Source organism: Rhinatrema bivittatum, chromosome 4 (assembly GCF_901001135.1).
Source record: "Rhinatrema bivittatum chromosome 4, aRhiBiv1.1, whole genome shotgun sequence".
NCBI lineage: Eukaryota > Metazoa > Chordata > Amphibia > Gymnophiona > Rhinatrematidae > Rhinatrema > Rhinatrema bivittatum.
In genome coordinates this window covers 195,747,894-195,768,810 of record NC_042618.1, presented here as the reverse complement: position 1 = coordinate 195,768,810, position 20,917 = coordinate 195,747,894, and the positions used below count along the sequence as shown (strand labels likewise).

The 20,917-nt window shown below is 46.0% G+C and overlaps 1 protein-coding gene across 2 annotated transcripts in view; it reads right to left on the bottom strand.

Annotated features, from left to right (window-relative positions):
* The window catches only part of DNAH1 (dynein axonemal heavy chain 1), a 1,058,897-nt gene that overhangs the window by 745,616 nt on the left and 292,364 nt on the right, over positions 1–20,917 (bottom strand). For both annotated transcript variants that reach the window (XM_029599497.1, XM_029599496.1), the window contains exon 25: positions 29–208. In XM_029599497.1, coding sequence (XP_029455357.1) covers positions 29–208 — 180 coding nt within the window. The remainder of the gene's footprint in view (positions 1–28; positions 209–20,917) is intronic.

Here is a 20,917-nt window from a genome sequence, read left to right as displayed (position 1 = left end):
ACTAAATATCAGGTTCTTGGGGTCTTACCACTGGATAAGCTTTAATAGATCTTTCGATGTAGACTCGTATTGTGGCCTTCATGATTCTCTCCACCTCCAAAAGCCAATCCTCCACATTACCAGTGGGATAGATAGCAGAAGACAGCTTTACTTCTTCTCCTTCTCCTGAGTACATGTCAGTAATCTGCAGGTCCTCCTGGAACTTTAGCTGGTGGGGAGCAAAAGAAAAACAAGGCAGCAATCAGCTAGAGATAAGAAATCCATTAACTCTTCATGCCTTCCATCTCAAACTTTACCTTACAATATAACAGACAAAGATAGTTGCTTCCAATTAAGGAAAAGGGAGAAAGATGAATACACTGAGGAAAGCACAGTTTAAGAACATAAGAAATACCATACTAGGTCAGACCATGATCCATTAAGCCCAGCATACTGTCTCCGGCAGTAGCCAATCTGTGGTTAAGTCCCATGGCATCTGACGATATCCTAGTCCCTAAAGTGGTGACAACACCCATAAGGCCCATACCTCTATTGTGCGTACCAACAAAAGGCACAGCAAGGGCACCAAATGACACAACACACAGGGCCGAATCAGGATCAGATCGACTGTATATAGTGTCAGCCCCAGCGCCACAGGTGCCTGCGGAACCAGACTGCCCGGCAGTACCTGATAAAGCTCCCAGTGCCAAAGACATCGATGACCAGTGGTACCAAGGATACCAGGGGCGCCTGCAGGTACAGGCTCTGCAGCCCTGACATGCCTCATCGGTGCCCAGAGGAACCGATGACTGCCAGCACCACTGACTGTTCTCCTTGGCTCATCTATCCATCTGAGGACATCAATGCAGTGGGCTTGATGGTGTCCCTCATCAGCAGCTATGACTGACGATAGCCTCGCTAGTGCTCATTAATTCCAATGGTGCACAAAATCAGGCGGGACCTCTGATACCTCCTGACCCCAGCAGCTCAGGGCCCCTGAGATCATCGGTAACCATGATGCCAGTGATGGGACAGTACAACGGCCCTCAGTGCTCCAACGGGACACCACCAAGGCATCTCGAGGGCACCAGACCATTATGCCTGTATACCTCGGCGTACCAGGATGCCATGAGTAAAGGATGACCCTGGTGCTTGATTCATTTAAGGCTGAAGTCCCTGCTGCTCGAGGGCTTCTGTAGTACTCGAGAACTCCAAAGAGTCCCGGCGGTCGACGGCCTTGGGAAGGACCAGGGCCCGATAGCCTCCAAGGCGGGCCCACACCTCAATGAGATCGAGGACATCACTAGCACAGAGGGCATGGATGGGCCCAAGACATCCATAGCATGGAATGGAACCAAGGCATCCATGGAATGGATGAGACATCCAAGGAATGGATGGGTCCGAAGCATCCATGGCATGGAATGGACCAAGTCAACAATGGCATGGAATGGACTGAGAAAACATACTTATAGTATTGTTTTATATGTTTATTCAAAACAATTTATGTATTCACCATCTATCTAAACAATTAAAAACTCACTAACACACACACACCCCATACATACTAATTAAAAATAAACAGAATGCATAGAGCATTGCACAATGTTTTTTTAACATACAAAATATCTAATACAAAATTTCCTATAAATTAATTTTTATTAAATTCAATTATTATTTATTACGATCTCTTGCTTATGTATATTCTTCACGTTATGTCATAGAGTACTTATTTCCTTCATAGTCATAATTTATTCTTCTTCTAAGGTACCAAGTCCAACAAAGATATCTTCGTTTCACCCTCTTTCATGAAGGCTTCCTCAGAGACCAATCCAAAATTCTATCACCGCGCTATTTCTTCAAATTGTATCCTAGTACTGCCGCAATATGAGTTTCTCAACACCAATCCGTTACTCCGTATCTTCATACATAATCGATTACTTATGACAACGATCCTCAAATATAACAACTATTCGTTTTCTTCAATTCAACTGAATTCATTATTTGTTACCGGAACTGACGTACTACTCCGCCATCTCGAAGCCCAAGGCGCTTGATGACTCCAGTGCCTTGAGTCCACAAATGCCTTCAGCACAGAAGGTCCTTATGGCGTTGAGGGCGGTCACGTACTCTGATGGCATCAAGAGCACCCCGGCACCTCGACGGTGTCGAGGGTGACCATGGCACTCAATGGCAGTCCTGGTCCCCAACATAGTCCTGACATCGATGTGTCAGATTAACGGTGCACTGATCACAGAAGTGCATGGGCAACCGTTACTGTGCATGGCACCATCTTTTCCATGTCTGCCTTCCATCAATGCAGAATGATTGGTGAAACGACATGGAATTCTGCCTGGGTAGAACTCAGGTGAGTCCCCAGGCTCAGCAGCCTACACAGATCACCCACGGATTGCACCTCCGTCAGTCCTGCCATCATCGGACAAAAGGTATAAAAACAGACAGAGCAAGAAGAGGACACAGAAACTAAACTGCAGGTTTATATATATATATATATATATATATATATATATTTTTATTTATTTTTTTTTTTTAGGAAGAAATAGACTCTGCCAGACTGCACAGTTACTAAGCCTTGCCATGTGGCTGGCAGACAGAGGAAACAGAGGAAGAAAGAAAACTATCATAAGGTAAAGGAAAGAAAACAGTTGCAGCTCTAGAAAAATCACTTACAAAGACTGTAGAGGAAGAGAACAAAGCTGAATACCATGAGCACATGGTTCCGTGGAAAAAAAGAGACTGAGGGACTCTGCCTAGGGGGCAGGGTGATGACTACCGCTGCACATGCTCAGTAGTTTGAAAGTTCTAGATTCTTTGAGATCAAAGTTCCATGCCAGGCTTCATCTGATGATGTCACCCCATGTGTGAGGACTACCATCCTACTTGTCTTCAGAGAAAGCAAAATTGCTTACCTTGTAATAGGTGTTATCCCAGGACAGCAGGATGTAGTCCTTACATATGGGTGACATCAGTAATGGAGCCCTATACAGAAAAACTTCTGTCAAAGTTTCTAGAAACTTTGATTGGCACAGTGTGCCTACTGAGCATGCACGGCATGCCATGATATTCCTGGCCACAGGGGTCTCCCTTCAGTCTTTTTTGTAGCAATATGCATTAGCCAAAAAGAAAATAATAAAACGTATCGGACCCAACTCCGCGGGGTGGCGGGTGGTTTCCTGTACTTGCCAGGTACTTGCAAGGTTCTTGTGGCCTGGATTGGCCACTGTTGGAAGCAGGATGCTGGGCTTGATGGACCCTTGGTCTGACCCAGTATGGCATTTTCTTATGTTCTTATGAGGACTACATCCTCCTGTCCTGGGATAACACCTACTACAAGGTAAGCAATTTTGCTTTATCCCAGGACAAGCAGGATGCTAGTCCTCACATATGGGTGATTAGCAAGCTACAGGCTGAGTCACATTTGTGTTGGACCAACAGCAGACAAGTTGTGCAATAAGCACAACTGGTGTATTGTTGGGGAAAAATGAGGCAGCCTGAAATCACGAATGGTTGGATGTGGAAGGAGTTGTATTATGCTGGGAACAAGTTCTTTAAGACAGATTGTCCATAGGCTGCATCTTGTCGTCCTTGTTTGTTCAAACAGTAATGAGCTGCAAATGTGTGAAGAGAACTCCAGGTTGCTGCTTTACATATATCAAGAATTGGCACTGAACGATGGTGTGCTACTGAGGTTGACATTGCTCTTACTGAATGTGCCTTTACTCGCCCTTGGAGACAAAGGCCTGCTTTTTCATAGCAAAACTGTATGCAATCTGCTAACCAGTTGGATAGAGTATGTTTACCCACTGCCTTGTTTGGATCCCACTGTTTGTTTGGATCATAAGATACAAAGAGTTGAGTGGATTTCCTATGGACTGCAGTGTGGTCTAAGTAAAATGCTAGTGCATGCTTACAGTCCAAGGTATGTAAGGCCCGTTCCCCTTGGTGAGAATGAGGCCGTGGAAAAAATGTGGGTAAAACTATGGGATTGGTTCAAATGGAATTCCGTAACTACCTTGGGGAGGAATTTTGGATGTGTACGGAGAACCACTCTGTCATGTAGGAATTTTGTAAAGGGTGAATACGTGACAAGTGCTTGCAACTCACTAACCCTTCTAGCTGATGTAACGGCTATGAGGAAGATAGTCTTCCATGTGAGAAATTTAAGATCACAGGAATTCATGGGTTCGAAGGGAGAACGCATGAGTCTTGTTAAGACCAGATTCAGGTCCCATTCTGTGACTGGAGGCCGAATTGGTGGTTTAAGTTGAGTTAAACCTCTCATAAATCTACTGCCTAGAGGTTGCATGGATATTGGTGCATCTCCCATCTTGTGATGGTAAGCTGAGATTGCACTTAAATGGACTCTTACAGATGAAGTCTGTAGACCAGAGTCTGAAAGATGGTATAAGTAGTCTAGTAGAGAAGTTGTGGGGCAGGTGAAAGGATCGGATATGCTTTTGCCAGCACCACAAGGTAAACCTTTTCCATTTTGAAGAATAGTTCTTCCATGTTGAAGGTTTACGTGAAGCTATAAGCACTTGAGATACATTAGTTGAGAGACTGTAAGATCAAGCTTTCAACAACCATGCTGCCAGGGATAGGGATTGAAGGTTGGGATGGCACAACCAACCCTGATCCTGAGTTTTGAGAGTGGGAGCTACACCCAGGCAAATTGGTTCTCTGATCGAGAGGTCTAGAAGTGTGGGAAATCATACTTGTCGAGGCCAATACGGGGCTATGAGTATCATGGACCCCTTGTCCTGCTGTAGCTTCACTAGAGTTTTGGTTATGAGCGGTATTGGAGGATACGCGTATAGAAGGCCTGAGTTCCAAGGGCGAGCAAAGGCGTCCTTGGCTGGCTGGTTCTTCTGTTTGTGTAAGGAATGGTGAGATTACTTACCTGATAATCTCGTTTTCCTTAGTGTAGACAGATGGACTCTGAACAAGTGGGTATAGTGTGCTCTTGCTAGCAGTTGGAGACGGATCTGACGTCAGCACGGGTACATATACCCCCCCACAGGAAGTGAAGCTCTTCAGTAATCTTCCTTGCAAAAGCTGTTATGGATATATGTGTACTGACGATCAATGAAATAGTGAAAACAGGATTCCCCTGACCGATTGATAGTAGCTGGAGACCGCCAGCATTCCCAACAGGAAGGCGTCGACACCTGGTATAGTGGACGTACTCATGTAAGAAGTGATAAGGCTTACCTTGAATCGGTGAAACCAATGTATACAGGCAGCTGGGCGGGATGCTGAGTCCATCTGTCTACACTAAGGAAAACGAGATTATCAGGTAAGTAATCTCACCATTTCCTGTCGTGTAGCCAGATGGACTCAGAACAAGTGGGATGTACAAAAGCTTTACTCCCGGACTGGGCAGGAGGCTGCCTGAGGACCGTGTAAGACTGCCCTCGCAAATGCTGTGTCCTCCCTGGCCTGGACATCCAGACGGTAAAACCTGGAAAAGGTATGGAGGGAGGACCATGTCGCTGCTTTACATATTTCTGCAGGTGACAGCATCCTAGATTCTGCCCAAGATGCTGCTTGGGCTCTGGTAGAATGGGCCTTGACTTGTAGAGGCGGTGACTTCCCGGCCTCTACGTAGGCCGCTCTGATGACTTCTTTAATCCAGCGGGCGATGGTGGGCCGAGAGGCCGCTTCTCCTTGTTTCTTCCCGCTGTAGCAGCAACAGGAGCAGCAGCAAAAGCCACAGCAGGGCCTGGACGGGAAGCTGATTGCATCTGTACAAAGGCATGGATCCCATTAAAGAGATCCACCCAGGAAATGGAAGTGGTCTCAAGTCTTCGGAGTACCAGGTCCCCCGGTATCCCAGGTTGTTCGAGACTGCCTGTGAGATCCGGGGTGGCCCCTGGGGAACTGTCAACAAACCTCGGTTGAGAATGGTCCTGGCCCGAGGCTCCCACTGCCTCCTCACATTGGGCACAAAGGGAGACTGGCTCCTCGCTGTGCGTGGCCCTAAGCTGGCATGCTGAGCAGAGGCCGAGGGCTTTCACGCCGGAATCAGGAGGCGCCGCCGCCAAAGACGCCGGGGCGTCTGAATGTTCCATCGCTGAATGCGGCAGCAATATGCGCTCAATACAATAAGCGCTCAATAATATGCGGCAGCAATATGCGCTGAATACAATAGGCGCTCAATAATATGCGGCAGCTATATACGCTTAATACGATATGTGCTCAATACAATATGCGCTCAATAATAAGCGGCAGCTATATACGCTTAATACAATATGCGCTCAATACAATATGCGCTCAACAATATGCGGTCAGCAATATACGCTTAATACAATATATACTCAATAATATGCGGTCAGTAATATACGCTAAATGGTACACAACAAACGCTCCAAATATGCGCTCAATACGATACAGGCGCCTATCATGGGCGCTCAATACCTTAACAAGGCCGACAAAATGGCGACCTCCGCGGCATGCCGGATACAGGCAACGCCGCCGATCCTCGTACCTCGGAGACCAAAAGTAAGAGATGTACGCCTTACCTGATCCTCTGCGCTTCCTGGCTGGAACCCGGGCGGTCTCTGGCTGCGGGGGGAGAGGGGAAATACCTTCACCGCTGCGCTTGAGGAATGCACCCGCTGCCTCCCAAGTCCACGCCGGGACCGAGGCGCCTCTTAGCCCGCCCAAGCCTCGCTCGGGGGCTGGGTCCCTGCCGCGATTCGGCCACCGGACCGAGGCCAAAACCTCCGCGGGATCGCGGAAATCACCCCGGGAAACTCAACTGGGGGAGGGACCGAATGGTATCACCGCAGGAGTGCGGGGCTCGATGTTCCTGTAGAAATTTAGTAAGTAGAAAGTAGAAAATAGAAAGTAGATTGGAAACACGCTCAGCGAGCGTGCAGGCTCTCCAAACTGCTTTGGAGACGGAAATTACTGAAGAGCTTCACTTCCTGTGGGGGTATATGTACCCGTGCTGATGTCAGATCCGTCTCCAACTGTTAGCACGAGCACACTATACCCACTTGTTCTGAGTCCATCTGGCTACACGACAGGAAACAGAATTTGTCCACTTTGTGATTCAGAGGAGACGCAAAGAGGTCTATTATTGGTTGTCCCCAATGTTGAAATATCTTGGCCGTTACTAGGGGGTCTAGAGACCACTCGTTAGGTTGGAACTGACGACTGAGGCGATCTGCAACTACGTTGTGAATGCCTGCTAGATAAGTGGCCCGTAGAAGTATTGAGTGTATCAGGGCCCAGTCCCAAATCTGTGCAGCTTCTTGACAAAAGAGATACGAACCCGTACCTCCCTGTTTGTTGATGTACCACATGGCTACCGTGTTGTCTGTTTGTATCAGAACAGTCTTGTGGGAAAGGCAGTCCTTGAACGCATATAGCACATAATGTATAGCTCGAAGCTCTAGGAAGTTTATCTGAAATGTAGCTTTGAGTTTTGTCCAAGTACCTTGGGTCTGTAAATGGCCAACGTGTGCTCCCTAGCCTGAGGTGGATGCATCTGTAGTTAACGTTACTTGTGCAACTGGTTGTTGAAAGGGCAGGCCCTTGAGCAAGTTGTCCATGTTTGTCCACCATAGGAGCAAGGACTGTAGCTCCTGCATTACGTGAATAGGGTAAGACATTGGTTGAATGGCTTGTTTCCATTGGCTTTTGAGTGTCCATTGAGTGAATCTCATGGCTAATCTGGCCATAGGAGTACCGTGGACTGTGGAGGCCATGTGACCCAATAGTGTGAGACATTGATGCGATGTTATTCGTGTGCTCGCTTGTAGAGAGCTTGTTAACGAAGCTAGTGTCTGTGCACGGTCCTTTGGAAGAAAAGCTTTTGCTGTTATGGTGTTTAATTCTGCTCCGATGAATTGCAACAGGTGAGACGGCGTACAGTGGGATTTCTGGTAATTGATGAGGAATCCCAAGGAATGGAGCAGATTTATTGTGAGCTTGAGAAAATTGAGAGCTCGTCTTGTTTGACTCCTGATAAGCCAATCGTCCAGATAAGGAAATACATGCACGCCTTGCTTGTGCAAGTGAGCTGCTGCAACTGCTAGACATTTTGTGAACACTCGAGGTGCTGAGGCAAGGCCGAATGGTAGAACTTTGTATTAAAAATGTTGAGTACCCACTAGGAATCGAAGGTACTTTCGATGAGGAGGGAATATGGGAATGTGAGCGTAAGCATCTTGAAGATCCAGATAACAGAGCCAATCTCCTGTTTGAAGTAGAGGTAACAGGGTCCCTAGAGAAACCATCCTGAATTTTTCTTTTCTCAGAAATTTGTTGAGATTTCTGAGGTCTAGGATGGGACGTAGACCTCCTGTTTTCTTTGGAATGAGGAAATAACGAGAGTAGAATCCTCTGCCCTGCTGAGACCGGGGAACTGGTTCCACGGCCCTGGCTCTCAGAAGGGTGGATAATTCTGTTTGTAGAAGTGTGGATTGGTTGTTTGCTGTCCAAAACGCAGTGGGAGGAGTGTCATTTGGTACAGTGAGAAAGTCCAAGTGGTACCCTTGAGTTGTGATGGAGAGTACCCATTGGTCCATGGTGATGGATGACCAATTGTGGTGAAAAAATGTTAACCGTCCTCCTACTGGTAATTCCGGTGTTGGATTGGGAGATAGACTGCTGTTCCCTGGGTTTGGTTCAAAACCCCGAAGTGGATCCTGTCTGAGGAGGGGGTTGAGGCCTGGTTGCTCTTGGCTGTCTAGGCTGTGACCTTTGAGCTGGCCTAGATGAGTGTCCACGGGCAGGAGGATAATAACGCCTTGGTCTATAGTATGGGAGTTTGATTCTTTCCTTGGGACTCTCCTTGATGTTTGAGACTCCTGAGGCACAGAGGACAGTTGTTTCAGAGTCTCTGAATGCTCTTTGAAGAGGGAAACAGCTTCCTTTACCTTTTCCCCAAACAAGTTGTCGCCTAGACAAGGGAGATCAGCTAGTTTGTCCTGTATCTCGGGCCTCAAATCAGATGCCTTGAGCCAGGCCCATCTTTGAGCACTGATTCCGGTGGCTGACATTCTGGATGCAGTTTCGAAGGAGTCGTGTGCTGCACGGACTTCATGCTTACCGGCTTCTAGGCCCTTTGAATTATGGATTAGAAGGACTCCTGAAGCTGTTGAGGGAGAGCTTCGGAGAGTTCTTGTATCTGTTTCCATAAGTTTCATTGGTATTGGGTCATATATAATTGGTAGGCCGCAATCCGGGAAACCAACATAGACACTTGAAACATTTTTCTGCCAATGTTGTCTAGGAATCTGTTATCTTTGCCTGGTGGGGTTGAAGAGTGAGTCTTTACCCTTTTTTATCTCTTTTGCTCTGACTCAACTACCACTGAATGATGAGGTAGTTGAGTCTTATGGAAACCAGGAATGTGTTGGACCAAATATGTCGCATCAGTCCTTTTGTTTTCCGGAGGTATGGAGCAGGGATGCTCCCATGATCTGTGTAATAGTTCAGCAAGAACCTCATGGACTGGAATGGCTAAAACCTCCTTAGGTGGATCCACGAATTGGAGCACCTCTAGGGTTTTTGCCTGGCATCTTCTTCAGTTTGTAATTGAAAGGGTATGGTATCAGCCATATCCTTTACAAAACTTGAGAATGAGAGATCTTCCGGAGGAGATTTGCTGATAGGAGTGCGTAACCCATGTATAATGGACTTGCCTGAATGGATGTAGAGGAATAACACTTATTCTTGGGCGAATGTGGTTGCTGTTATGGCAGTGGCCATTGCAGGGCAGCTACTTGGTTGTCTTTACATTCCTTTGTGAAGCATTCCAAGTTGGATGTTCATGCTAAGAAGGTCGCAGTTTACCGAACTGATGTTCTCAAGGTGACCTTTACTTCCTCCTTCCCTAAGTAGTGGGGCTTTGGTGCTTCCTACCTGTTTAGACTGGACTGGTCTGGATTGTTGTAGCAGGATAAAATGGAAGGAGAAATTTTTATCTGTTTATTTTCTTTCCTTGAATCTTGCTACACCAATCAGACAGTGTTTCCATAGGCAAGGACTCAGAAGACTGTTTAGACCAGCAAGGGTATGTCATGCTTCCAATCTGCGGATACACCCAAGGCTGATCAAACTAAAAGTTTCTAGGGTTGTGGACTGTCCCTGCTAAGTAGGCTTGATAATTACTGCTAAGATGTTCCAAGATCCTGTGGTTAATCCTGAGGTCTGAGACCTGAGCTCCAAGGATCAGTTCAAGATACGCCATTCCTTACATTTTCTTTCGTGGGACACCCATGAATTTTTGATGTGGACTTATGTGCACAAATTGCCTTTTAAAGTTCAGGCTAAAGTTATCCTTGTTGTATAGTTGTTTCACGTCTTTCCATTCAGAGTAATCAAAGCATTTTGCAAGATACAATTAAACAATACTTGTTGGAGGTTATTAAAGAGGGTTACTGGGTTATATGTTGTAAATACAAAGGCACAGATATTTAATATGGCTGAAACAGGAACAATTTTGGGATATCTAACATGAAAGAGGGAGGGGTTACCTAGAAATATGAAAGAAGTAAGGTTCCAAAATGACAGCAGTCATGGTGGAATTTTATATCTTAAGTTTATATGCAAAGAAGTGAGTGCCATATAAGCCAAATGGTAGGGATGTGCATTCGTTTTGAATGAATGCGCAATCCGCAACGTATAGGTCCCTATTCGTTGCATTAGTGGGTCCATTAAACATATGGCGAACCCCCACGAATGCAACATATCATTAACATGTTGTAAATACAAAGGCACAGATATTTAATATGGCTGAAACAGGAACAATTTTGGGTTATCATGTTGTAAATACAAAGGCACAGATATTTAATATGGCTGAAACAGGAACAATTTTGGGTTATCATGTTGTAAATACAAAGGCACAGATATTTAATATGGCTGAAACAGGAACAATTTTGGGATATCTAACATGAAAGAGGGAGGGGTTACCTAGAAAGTTGTGATGTTATTCACTGTGCAAGCTCCCGATGGTGGCAGGGATTGCGTTAGAGGGTTGTATCAAGTCCATATGGGGAGATCTCAGTGGGAACACAGTGAATGAGTTTGAGACCAAGCTGTCTTGGGAGACATGGGGAGATTGTTTGCATCTGACTGCAGTTGTGATGTGTGCTGGTGCTGCTTGGGGAACAGTGGATTTAGAAAGTGCCATAGTGCTGTCTTTGGTGGGGGGGGGGGGGGCCCTAAGTCGATAGGCATACTGCATTATGTTCCCACATGATTTTCTTCTTATAGGCAGGAAAAGTGGCCATCTTGAGGCATACGAGAGAGTGGACAGTTTGAGAAGACTCTCCCCCCTCAGTTTCCCAGGTAGTGTTCTCATTAACCCTGTTCCCACTGATGTGCCATTCCAGCTTATCTGACATGGAGGACAACCATGGCATTGGAGGTTTATGCTTGCAATTTTATCTGATACAGTTCTCTGTGTGAAACTAAGTATCAGCACAGGGTTTTCAATATTTGCTGATTTCTTTCAGGTTTACTTTCTATGTGCAGGGGCAGATCGGAGGGGATTTGCCTTGGGGATCAACTATGCCTGTGAAGGCGAGCAAGGCTTGTCTAGGTGTACTTTTATCCTCACAGTTTCAGCTGGCTGTAGGCACAATTAGCCAGTCTGTACTTCGACAGACACAAAAAGGGGAAAAAAAGGCTTCAACTACTGAAGGGTCTCCTGGTCCAAATCAGTAGGAACCTTGCTGGTTATTCTTAGGTATAGAACAAATTTTTGAGTCTGATGAATTATGGGTGTGTTCTCAGTGCGCTCATATTGTGCATGCTTAGCATTTGTGGCTCCCTTGGGATACTTGGTGAAGCCGCTTTTTGCAGCCATGGTACTTTCTTTGGTCATAGTTGACTTTCCTGCCTTGGAACCCATTGATAATGGGTTCAGACCTCCTGTTTCCCAATGGGTTTTTCCCTGATTATAGTGCATGGGGTGCCCTTCTTTTACCTTTTCCCTTAATATCAAACATCTATGGGAGGATGCTGTGCTTCAGATTTTTAAAAAAGTGAAAAGGTCTGGCATGAGTCAAATGCTGCATGTATGAGACGAGGCACAGAAGGACCTTTTGTTGCGATTGCTGCTCTTGAGCGGCTCTCTCACCTCTTTTACCCCAACTTTGGCAATGATTTCCAGCATGGCCTTGGAGCACCGCCTACCTCCTGGATGTCATCCGAAGTCTTCATGGTGAGGAGCCACTGCTGATGCCCCTGCTTTTCACGGTGCTGAGTCGCTGACACTGTTGAGCATGGCTGCCACTCCCTGCCACTCCTAGAGCTCCAGTGTAGCTCTTCTTATGCTGCCAACGTCTTCCTGCTTCAATGTCCCTAGGCACACAGGCCTCAATTCTCAATTTAGAGCCTGCAGTGGGAAAAGCCCCATGGCTCCTGATGATGACATTTTGCCTAATCTTCCAGTCAGCTCTATAAACGGGCTCAATTTGTCCCTCATTGTCTTTGCAAGGTCTTCCTTGTTCCTGTGATCATCAATGGTCTTCATGTTCCTGGTCTCTCATCATGGTCCTGCTCCTGGCCTTTGTTCCTGGTCCAGTGTTCCTGGTCCAGTGTTCCTCGTCTTCAGCCCGTTCCTGCATCCTGAGTCATGTCCAAGAATTTGGTCAAGTTCCTGGTGTTCCAATCTTCATCCTGTCCAGTCTTCACTGCTGGATCTAGTCTCCAGAAGTCCACCCTTGGTTTTAAAGTCTGAGCCTAAATCTGAGTTCCTAAATCCTGTCGCCAGTCTTCGGAGTCTTGTTTTAACTTTCACCTTCATCCTGAGACCAGTACTTGTACTGCTATTGTCGTGATCTGCAACCAGCTTTCGGGTTGTGTAGGGCCTGTAGCAGTGTCAGTCACCCTAAGAGCCTTTGTCTTATCCTTGTTCCTGAGCCCAGTGCCTGTGCTGCTACTGTTGTGGTCCGCGACCAGCCTTTGGGTTGTGTAGGGTGTGCAGCGGAGCCAGGTGCCCTCAGAGCCTTCGTCTCATCCAAGTCTTCAGTGCCTTCATCTCGTCCAAGTCTTCAGTGCCTTTGTCATGTCCTTGTTGCTGAGTCATCTACTGTCCTCGGCCTCCATCTGTCCTGACGCTCAAGCCATTCCCAAGCAGCAAGTCTGAAAGGGCTTTCGGAGTGGGTGGAGGTCTACCCCAGAGACCTGCATTAAGTTGCTAGGTCTCACTTCTGGGTGTGCAGGTTCAGCGAGATTTTCAAGTCATGTGCCAAGTTCAAGAGTATACCAGTTTCAGCCAGCTCAGATGCATTCGCCTGCCAGTGGCATAGACCGTAGCCAGCCCCAGGGTTTTGCCATTTTCATGTTCAGGAGTTGTTTTTTAAGCTGGAAACAACTCCATGGACATTCTCCAAGGTAATGGTAGTGGTGGCAGCAGCCTTCTGAAAAGAAAAAGACACCTGATCCACCCATACCTGGACAATTGGTTGATCTGTGCAAAGTCCTTTGAGGTGGCTTCCTGGAGAGTGATATAGTTGTTGCAGGAGCTGGGTTGAATTGTCAACCAGCTAAGAGCAATCTGCAACCATCTCAACACCTTGTGTACCTGGGTGCTCAATTTGATACATCCATTGAATGAGTATATCTCCCGGAACAGCAGATTTGAAAGTTGCAAGATCAGGTGTTCAGCGACCCACTGTTGTTCCACCTCACCCATTTTCTTCTAGTCTTCCAGTTCTTCCTCCAGGTACATCCCCCATTTTGTTAAAATATTTATTTGTGACATTCAAAACTCAGGTCTTCATGTGACTTCTCTGGTTCCTATTCATAAAATTGAACCATACCGTCTGATGATCACTGGTGCTTAGGTGAGCCCCTACCCAAACATTAGAGACATTATCACCATTATTGAGAACTAGATCAAGTATCACACCCTCCTCGTGGGTTCCATTACTATTGTTTGAGCAGAGCCCCTTGAAAGGCATCCACTATCTCTCTTCTGCAGAATCTACAAGAGGTAGAGAGATTTACTATGGATCATTTTTTAATGTTTTTTTTACTATGTTTAGGACAGAAGGTTACAGACAGTTTGGGCTCTGTTGGTATGGCTTTACCTTCAGGCCCTGGATTCCATGGTGGCAGCATTAGACTTGTTCCCTGGGTGAGGGCACACGTGCGCACTTTACGGAGAACCTTGCTGGCTCGGTGGAATTCCCAGAGTCAAGATTACTCAATGAGGTTACCTCTTCTGGTGGAAGTTGTGTAGAGTCTTCAGTGGTGGCTGGATCACAAACATTTGATCAGAGGAATGGATTTGATACCTCCCATTGGAACGGTAAATCCCAGACACAAGCCTCTCCAGATGGGTAGCTCCCTGTCAAGAGCTCACAGTGCAAGGTCAGTGATCCAGTATGAAGGCGAAGTGACCGATCAACCATCTAGAGGCTCTGGTGATTTATCTAGCACTCCTCAAATTAGTGCACCGTTTTCTCAGAAGAGCACTAAGAGTGATGTCTGACCATGCCACAACAGTAGCGTACATAAACCAACTAGGGGGTATCCAAAGCCAGCAGACGTTCTTGGAGATGGACGTACTTCTTCCTTTGGCAGAAACTCATCTGGCAACAAATTCCTCTCAATGAACCCCTGTAAAATCAAAGGATCACAAGGAACAGAGGAAGAATACAAATCTGAGAAATACTTCATTATCTCCTGATCAATACACTGGGATCAGCTGTTAAAGAGCTGTGCGAGACTTGCATTTAGGAAATGTAACAGGCAGTCCTTCTTTTCTTAACCATCTTAGCCAGTAAGGTGCCTGCCTTGTCCCCATACTCATAGTAACACAATTTCGTAAACTTAAGAGTCTGTTCTATCTTACTGACTTCCAACAAGCTGCGTTCATGCCTAGTTTCTTCAAGTTTTGTTTTGGTTTTTTTTATAAGTTTTAGCCAAACAATTCTGCTTATGCTGAGCTTCCAACTGTCCAATCCTCAATTGTAAACTAGCTATTTTATCCCGATGCTCCCGCTGAATATGACTTGCATAACTATAATATGACCTCTCAAGCAGGCCTTAAAAGCCTTCCAGCAAAGGATCAGGGTATAGACAGAAGCAGAGTTATGCTCATTAAAATCCCGAACCACATTGTTATCATTCGAAGAAAATCTAAGTTCCCTAGGAAGGATGTATTCAGTTGCCAACTCGGGGAGTACTTCCGAGTATCCACCGGATGAAGAATCAGCTGCACAGCATTGTGGTCAGAAATAGTACAAAGAAGGATAGCACAATCTTTTGTGTTAACAAGGAAATTCAGGGAGCAGAGAAAATAATCAATTTGACTATAACATATATGCCTAGGAGAATAATAGGTATAATCTTGCTCACTTCCATGATAGGTTCTCCAAAGGTCAAAAAGAAGTATCCAAGCCACCTTGCACAAACCCAAGTTTGGAGAGGCGAGAGGTATCATATGATCTATCTAGGAGGGGGTCCATACAAATATTCCAATCCCCACCTATACAGATCTTGTCCCCACCCAGCGTAATGAGAATATCCAGAAGTTTCTGGTAGATCACCTCTTGAGCATAATTGGGGCCATACACATTAACTAAAGTAATAGAGAGAGCAATCTAAAATAACTTAGCGCCCCTCAGGATCCCGAATGCACCTGTGAACCACCAGAGGTAATGATTTGGCAACAATTATACAGACTCCCCGACTTTTTGAATTGTAAAACAAATAATAAACCTCCCCACCCATCCACTTCTAAGCTTCATGTGCTCAGTATTGGTAAGATGTGTCTCCTGCAAAAATAAAATATGTGCTTTATTACCTTTAGCCCACTGTAATATATGTTTTCTCTTAATAGGTGAGGAAATACCCCATACATTAAGAGAAAAACAATTAATCTCCAGTGGCATAGGAGCAAATAGAGGTCATATAAAAAATATAGGCCAATACCAGTAAGTGTAAAGGTACCACTGGATAAGTGAAATGTGAGAGTGTACCCTAGAGAAGAAATCAAGGACTCATAACAAAGCCTCTTTACAATGAACCCCAATTAGCTGGATCCGTGTGCCATTACTACCCACAATAACAAAAAAGAAACAAATAACTCCCTGCTTTAAAAAACCCAATATCGCCCAAAAATCTCCCCAAAAAACAACAACCCAAAAAAGGGGTAATCTCAGAGGGGATGGATAAAGTAAATCTGGGAGACCTTGCCCTATAAGAGAAGAAACCCTCTCCCCACCCACAAACCAAACAACTCCCAAAACCCCAAACAGATAAGGCCAGAACCCTCCTCGGTGGGAACCAAGTTGAAACTGGGGACCCAACCTTTGCACCAACCCTTCCACACCCAAAAAAAGACACCCCACCATCATCCCAATCCACCCAAGAAAGGAGTAGTAAGAAAAATTAAAACCAGGGTCAAGCTGAGCAGGCAGACAAAAAGAAAGCAGCAATATCCTATGGAGTTGTGTCATATTTAATGCTAAATCAAAAAAGAAAAGACTCTTAATGCATCGCAAAGTGTCACAGATTCTGAAAACCACAAAAGAACAATACAAAAGCAGTCCAATCATGATCTACAGAATCAGAAAAAAGGAGCACTGCAGATGACAGAATGTTGAAAAATAAAGGAAAAAAGGACAATAAAGTCAGCGGTCCCAAGCAATAAGTTATTTCTAAAGGAAAGTAGGGCGCCCCAAAAGAAAAGCCATCATCGCATCAGTACATGGGTGGTGGTGGGAGATAGAAAAGTGAAGACCTCCAGGTATTGCAAGAGTTCAGTCTCATGGGCCCCTCCACAGGGCCAAGACCAAAAAAGAAGAAAAAAAGGATCTGCAGTTCACAATTACAGCAACATTACAGCAGGTGCCACTGAAAGTAAAATATGATGATTATGGCTCCGGTTCTTTGAATTGTTCAGGGTAATTTCGAAGTAGTCATCCGATTTTTGAACTCTGACACCAACGCCTAAGCTTCGTTAGAGTTGCACAAAATACCACCTTATTGCCCATGTTAACTTTAAGTCTAGTGGGAAACAGTAAGGCATATGAGGTCCCGAGACAGCCCAGCTCCCTCTTAGCTGGCTGAAATAATTGCCGCTGCAGCTCCACAGAGAAATCAGCAAAAATCATAATTTTAGAGCCCTCATGAGTTAATGAGCCTGCTTCCCTGACCGAGCACAGAATCTGTTTGTCGGAAAATTGTGCAGTCGGGCTATCAGGATTCTAGGAAGTTGTCCTCCGTCCATTTGGGCGCCGCAACATGGTGCACTCAATCTATTTTCAGTACGCCATCTTTACAGGCCATACTGAGAAGCTGAGGCAGCCATTGGGAGACAAAAGAGGCCGCATCCTTCCTCTCGGCCTTCTCCGGATGGCAGAGTATCTGAATATTGTTTTGCCATGACCTATTTTTGAGGTCATCTAGCTTGCTGACAGTCACGGTGTGCTGGCATTCAAGCTTATCCACTTTAGCCCTGATTGGGGTTAGGGAGTCCTCAAGGTCTGAGATGCAAGTCTCAGCTTCCTCGATCTAGCCGCCATATTCTCGCACGGTTTCAACTTGTCCCCATGACTTTCCTAGTCATGAATAGAGTCTTTTAGTGATCCTTGTTTAAATTCTTCCAGTAGGTCTGAGATTTGATTGCAGCCGCCAGCTTCAGCAAAGGGATCATCCTCCAAATCCTCGTTCGGTGGGGGGGAGATGCCGGTAGAGAAGAAGGATCTGGCGACTTTCCCCACGAAAGCTTCCGAATCTTAGAGCATTGCATGGACCACAAGTCTGGTAAGGAACTTTGACTGGAGTCTTTGGACAAAGCCATTGGCACCCAGAAGAAGTGTACAGAGCTGGAGAAGGAAAAATTAAGTAGGCCCCATGGGAGCTCAACGAGAAGTGTTAATCTGCTCGGAGTATAACCAAAACTCCCTGCAGATTTTCTTCTACCCAGGGAATAAAAAGATTCATCTCCTTGGACATCTAGGACTCTTTGTACCTCCCAATCACTCACATATGCCACTGCCATGACATTGTCCAACAGTATTCTGACAGCTTGACCTCTAAGTGTAATATGCTGCTGACTGTGGAGTGCTGCACAGTGGTTGGCATCTGGTATTTCAAGGTTCTGAGTCTAGAATGGTCCCCGGTATCCTAATCCTCTGATATATCTTATGTTTTGTCTAGGGCCTTCACCAACTCAGTAGTTTTAAAGATCCAGTGCACAGGATTTCCTGTCAATGCATGCTGATGACATCATCACTACTCTCCTATAAGAGGAAGCTCAGTCCCTGGAGCTGATGCCTGAGCAACCGGTTTAGTTCCGGCATTCCTGTGAATAGCTGTTCTTTTGCTGCCTTTCTCCTGTGACAGGGCTTGATTCCTGACTCTGCCTTGTTTGCTGCCTGCCCTGACTATTGCTTGCCTTTGACATTGTATGAACTCTGCCTGTCCCGACCTGTTGCTTGTCTCTTGTCTATGATTGAACTCTACCTGTTCTGACCTTGGTTGCCTCCTGACTTTGCACAAACTTTGCCTGCCTCAATCTTGGCTGTTCGACCAAGCTTTAGCTTCCTAATTCTGTTCTGATGCCTTGGTCCTGACCATCAGCTGCTGTAAGTCTACCCCCTAGTCTGTGACTCTGAGAAGCATTACAAAATGCATGCGTGCCAAGTAAATTGCCCTGGTTTCCAGGAGATTGGTGGACCACCGCACTTCCTCTAAGAACCAGCATCTTTGGGCTATCTGATCCAGACAATGTGCTCCCCAACCAGAAAGTGTGGCATCCCCTGTCACCATAATCCAATATGGAAGATCAATCTCACCCTAATTGCCATATTCTTGGACCACAGTTGCCAATGCAAACCGATCTTCATAGTGACCAGTAACAGAAGTCTCTGTGAATAGTCCTGACACTGAGGACTCTACCTGGACAGCATAGATCTTTGAAGGTGTCTCATATGCACTCTCGCCCAAGGAACAAGGTCTAATGCTGCTGCCATGGACCCCAGTGTCTGTAGGTAAAACCACATCATTTGGCACCTGGTCAAGCTCAACTTGAAAACCTGATGTTGTAGTTTCTGCATCCAATGGGATGACAGACAAACACAGCCCAGGCTTTGTGTCAAAAACATCCCCAAGTACTCCATCACTTGTGTCCATGGACATTTCACATAACTAGGACTTGAAAAGAACATTCTTGGTTTATATTGCTAGAATGGGTGATTCCATTTCTGCCTAAGTTAGGAAGAGCAACAAAATACGATTCGTGTTGGGCAGTGGTGATTAAGGGCAGAAACAGATCATTTCCCGGAGTTGTGAAAAAAGAAGCCTCACAAGATAAAGCAGAGTTGCTTACCTGTAACAGGTGTTCTCCCAGGACAGCTGGATGTTAGTCCTCACATATGGGTGACATCATCAGATGGAGCCTGTCATGGAATACGTTTGTCAAAGTTTCTAGAACTTTGATTGGCACACTGAGCATGCCCAGCATGCCACTAACCCTGTAGCCACCAGCCCTTCAGTCTCGTTTGCAGCAAAAGTACGAGCGAAAAATAAAATAAGAAAACTGTAACGAACCCAACGCCATGGGATAGCAGGTGGGTTTCGTGAGGACTAACATCTTGCTCTCTTGGGAGAATACCTGTTACAAGTAAGCAACTCTGCTTTCTCCCAGGACAAGCAGGATGGTAGTCCTCACATATGGGAGAATAGCAAGCTACAGGCTGACTCATAACACAGAGGGCCAACCAGCCCTCAAAATGTACAACAGGCACAACAACTGTGGTGCTGTTGGAAATAATGAGGCACCCTGAAATTAACAGCGGGTCGACGTAGGATGAGTTGGGTTTCTACACTGGGAATAAATTCCTTAGGACAAACTAGCCTAAGACAGAGTCTTGTCTAGACAGTAGTGAGCTGCGAAGGTGTGGAGAGAGCTCCATGTTGCAGCCCTGCAGGTGTCGGCAATCAGTATTGAATGGTAATGTGCTACTAAGATTGCCATGGCTCTGAAGGAGTGTGCCTTCACTCGTCCCTGCAGTGGAAAGCCTGCTTGCTGGTAGCAGAATGCAATGCAGTCTGCCAACCAGTTGGAGAGTGTCTGCTTGTCCACCGCAACTCCAAGTTTGTTTTTATCAAAAGAAACAAAGAGTTGGGTGGACTTCCTATGGATTGCGGTACGGTCTAAATAAAATGCAAGCGCACGCTTACAGACCAAGGTGTGCAGAGCTTGCTCACCCAGGTGAGCGTGAGGCCGTGGGAAGAAAGTGGGCAAGGCTATGGACTGATTTAAGTGGAAGTACATTACCACCTTAGGAAGGAATTTAGGGTGAGTGCGGAGAACCACCCGGTCATGGAGGAACCTTGTGTAGGGTGAGTAGGTCACAAGGGCCTGTAACTCACTTACCCTGCAAGCAGACGTGATGGCTACTAGGAAAAGTACTTTCCATGTAAGGTATCTAGTTCGCAGGAGTGCAAGGGCTCAAAAGGAGTGTGCATGAGCCATGCAAGGACAACATTGAGGTCCCATGCCACGACCAGTGGCCATAGAGGAGGCTTAAGCTGTAATAAGCCTCTCATGAAGCGACTCACCAGGGGTGAGCCATTATCGGGGCATCCCCTACTCTTTGATGGTAAGCAGAGATGGCACTAAGGTGTATTCGGATAGATGGTGTCTGGAGAACAGATTCCGAGAGGTGCCAGAGGTAGTCTAACAGATTCAATGTGGGCCAAGAAAAGGGATCCAAGCCCTTCCATGTGCACCACAAGGTAAATCTCTTCCATTTAGAGTGGTAAGACTTCCGCGTGGAAGGCTTCCGTGAAGCTACGAGGACTTGCGAGACATCACTAGAAAGATTGAGTGGTTGTAGTATCAACCTTTCAACATCCAGGCCATCAGAGACAGGGTCTAGAGGTTCGGGTGGCGTAACTTACCGTGATTCTGTGTTATCAGGTTGGGCGACGTGCCCAT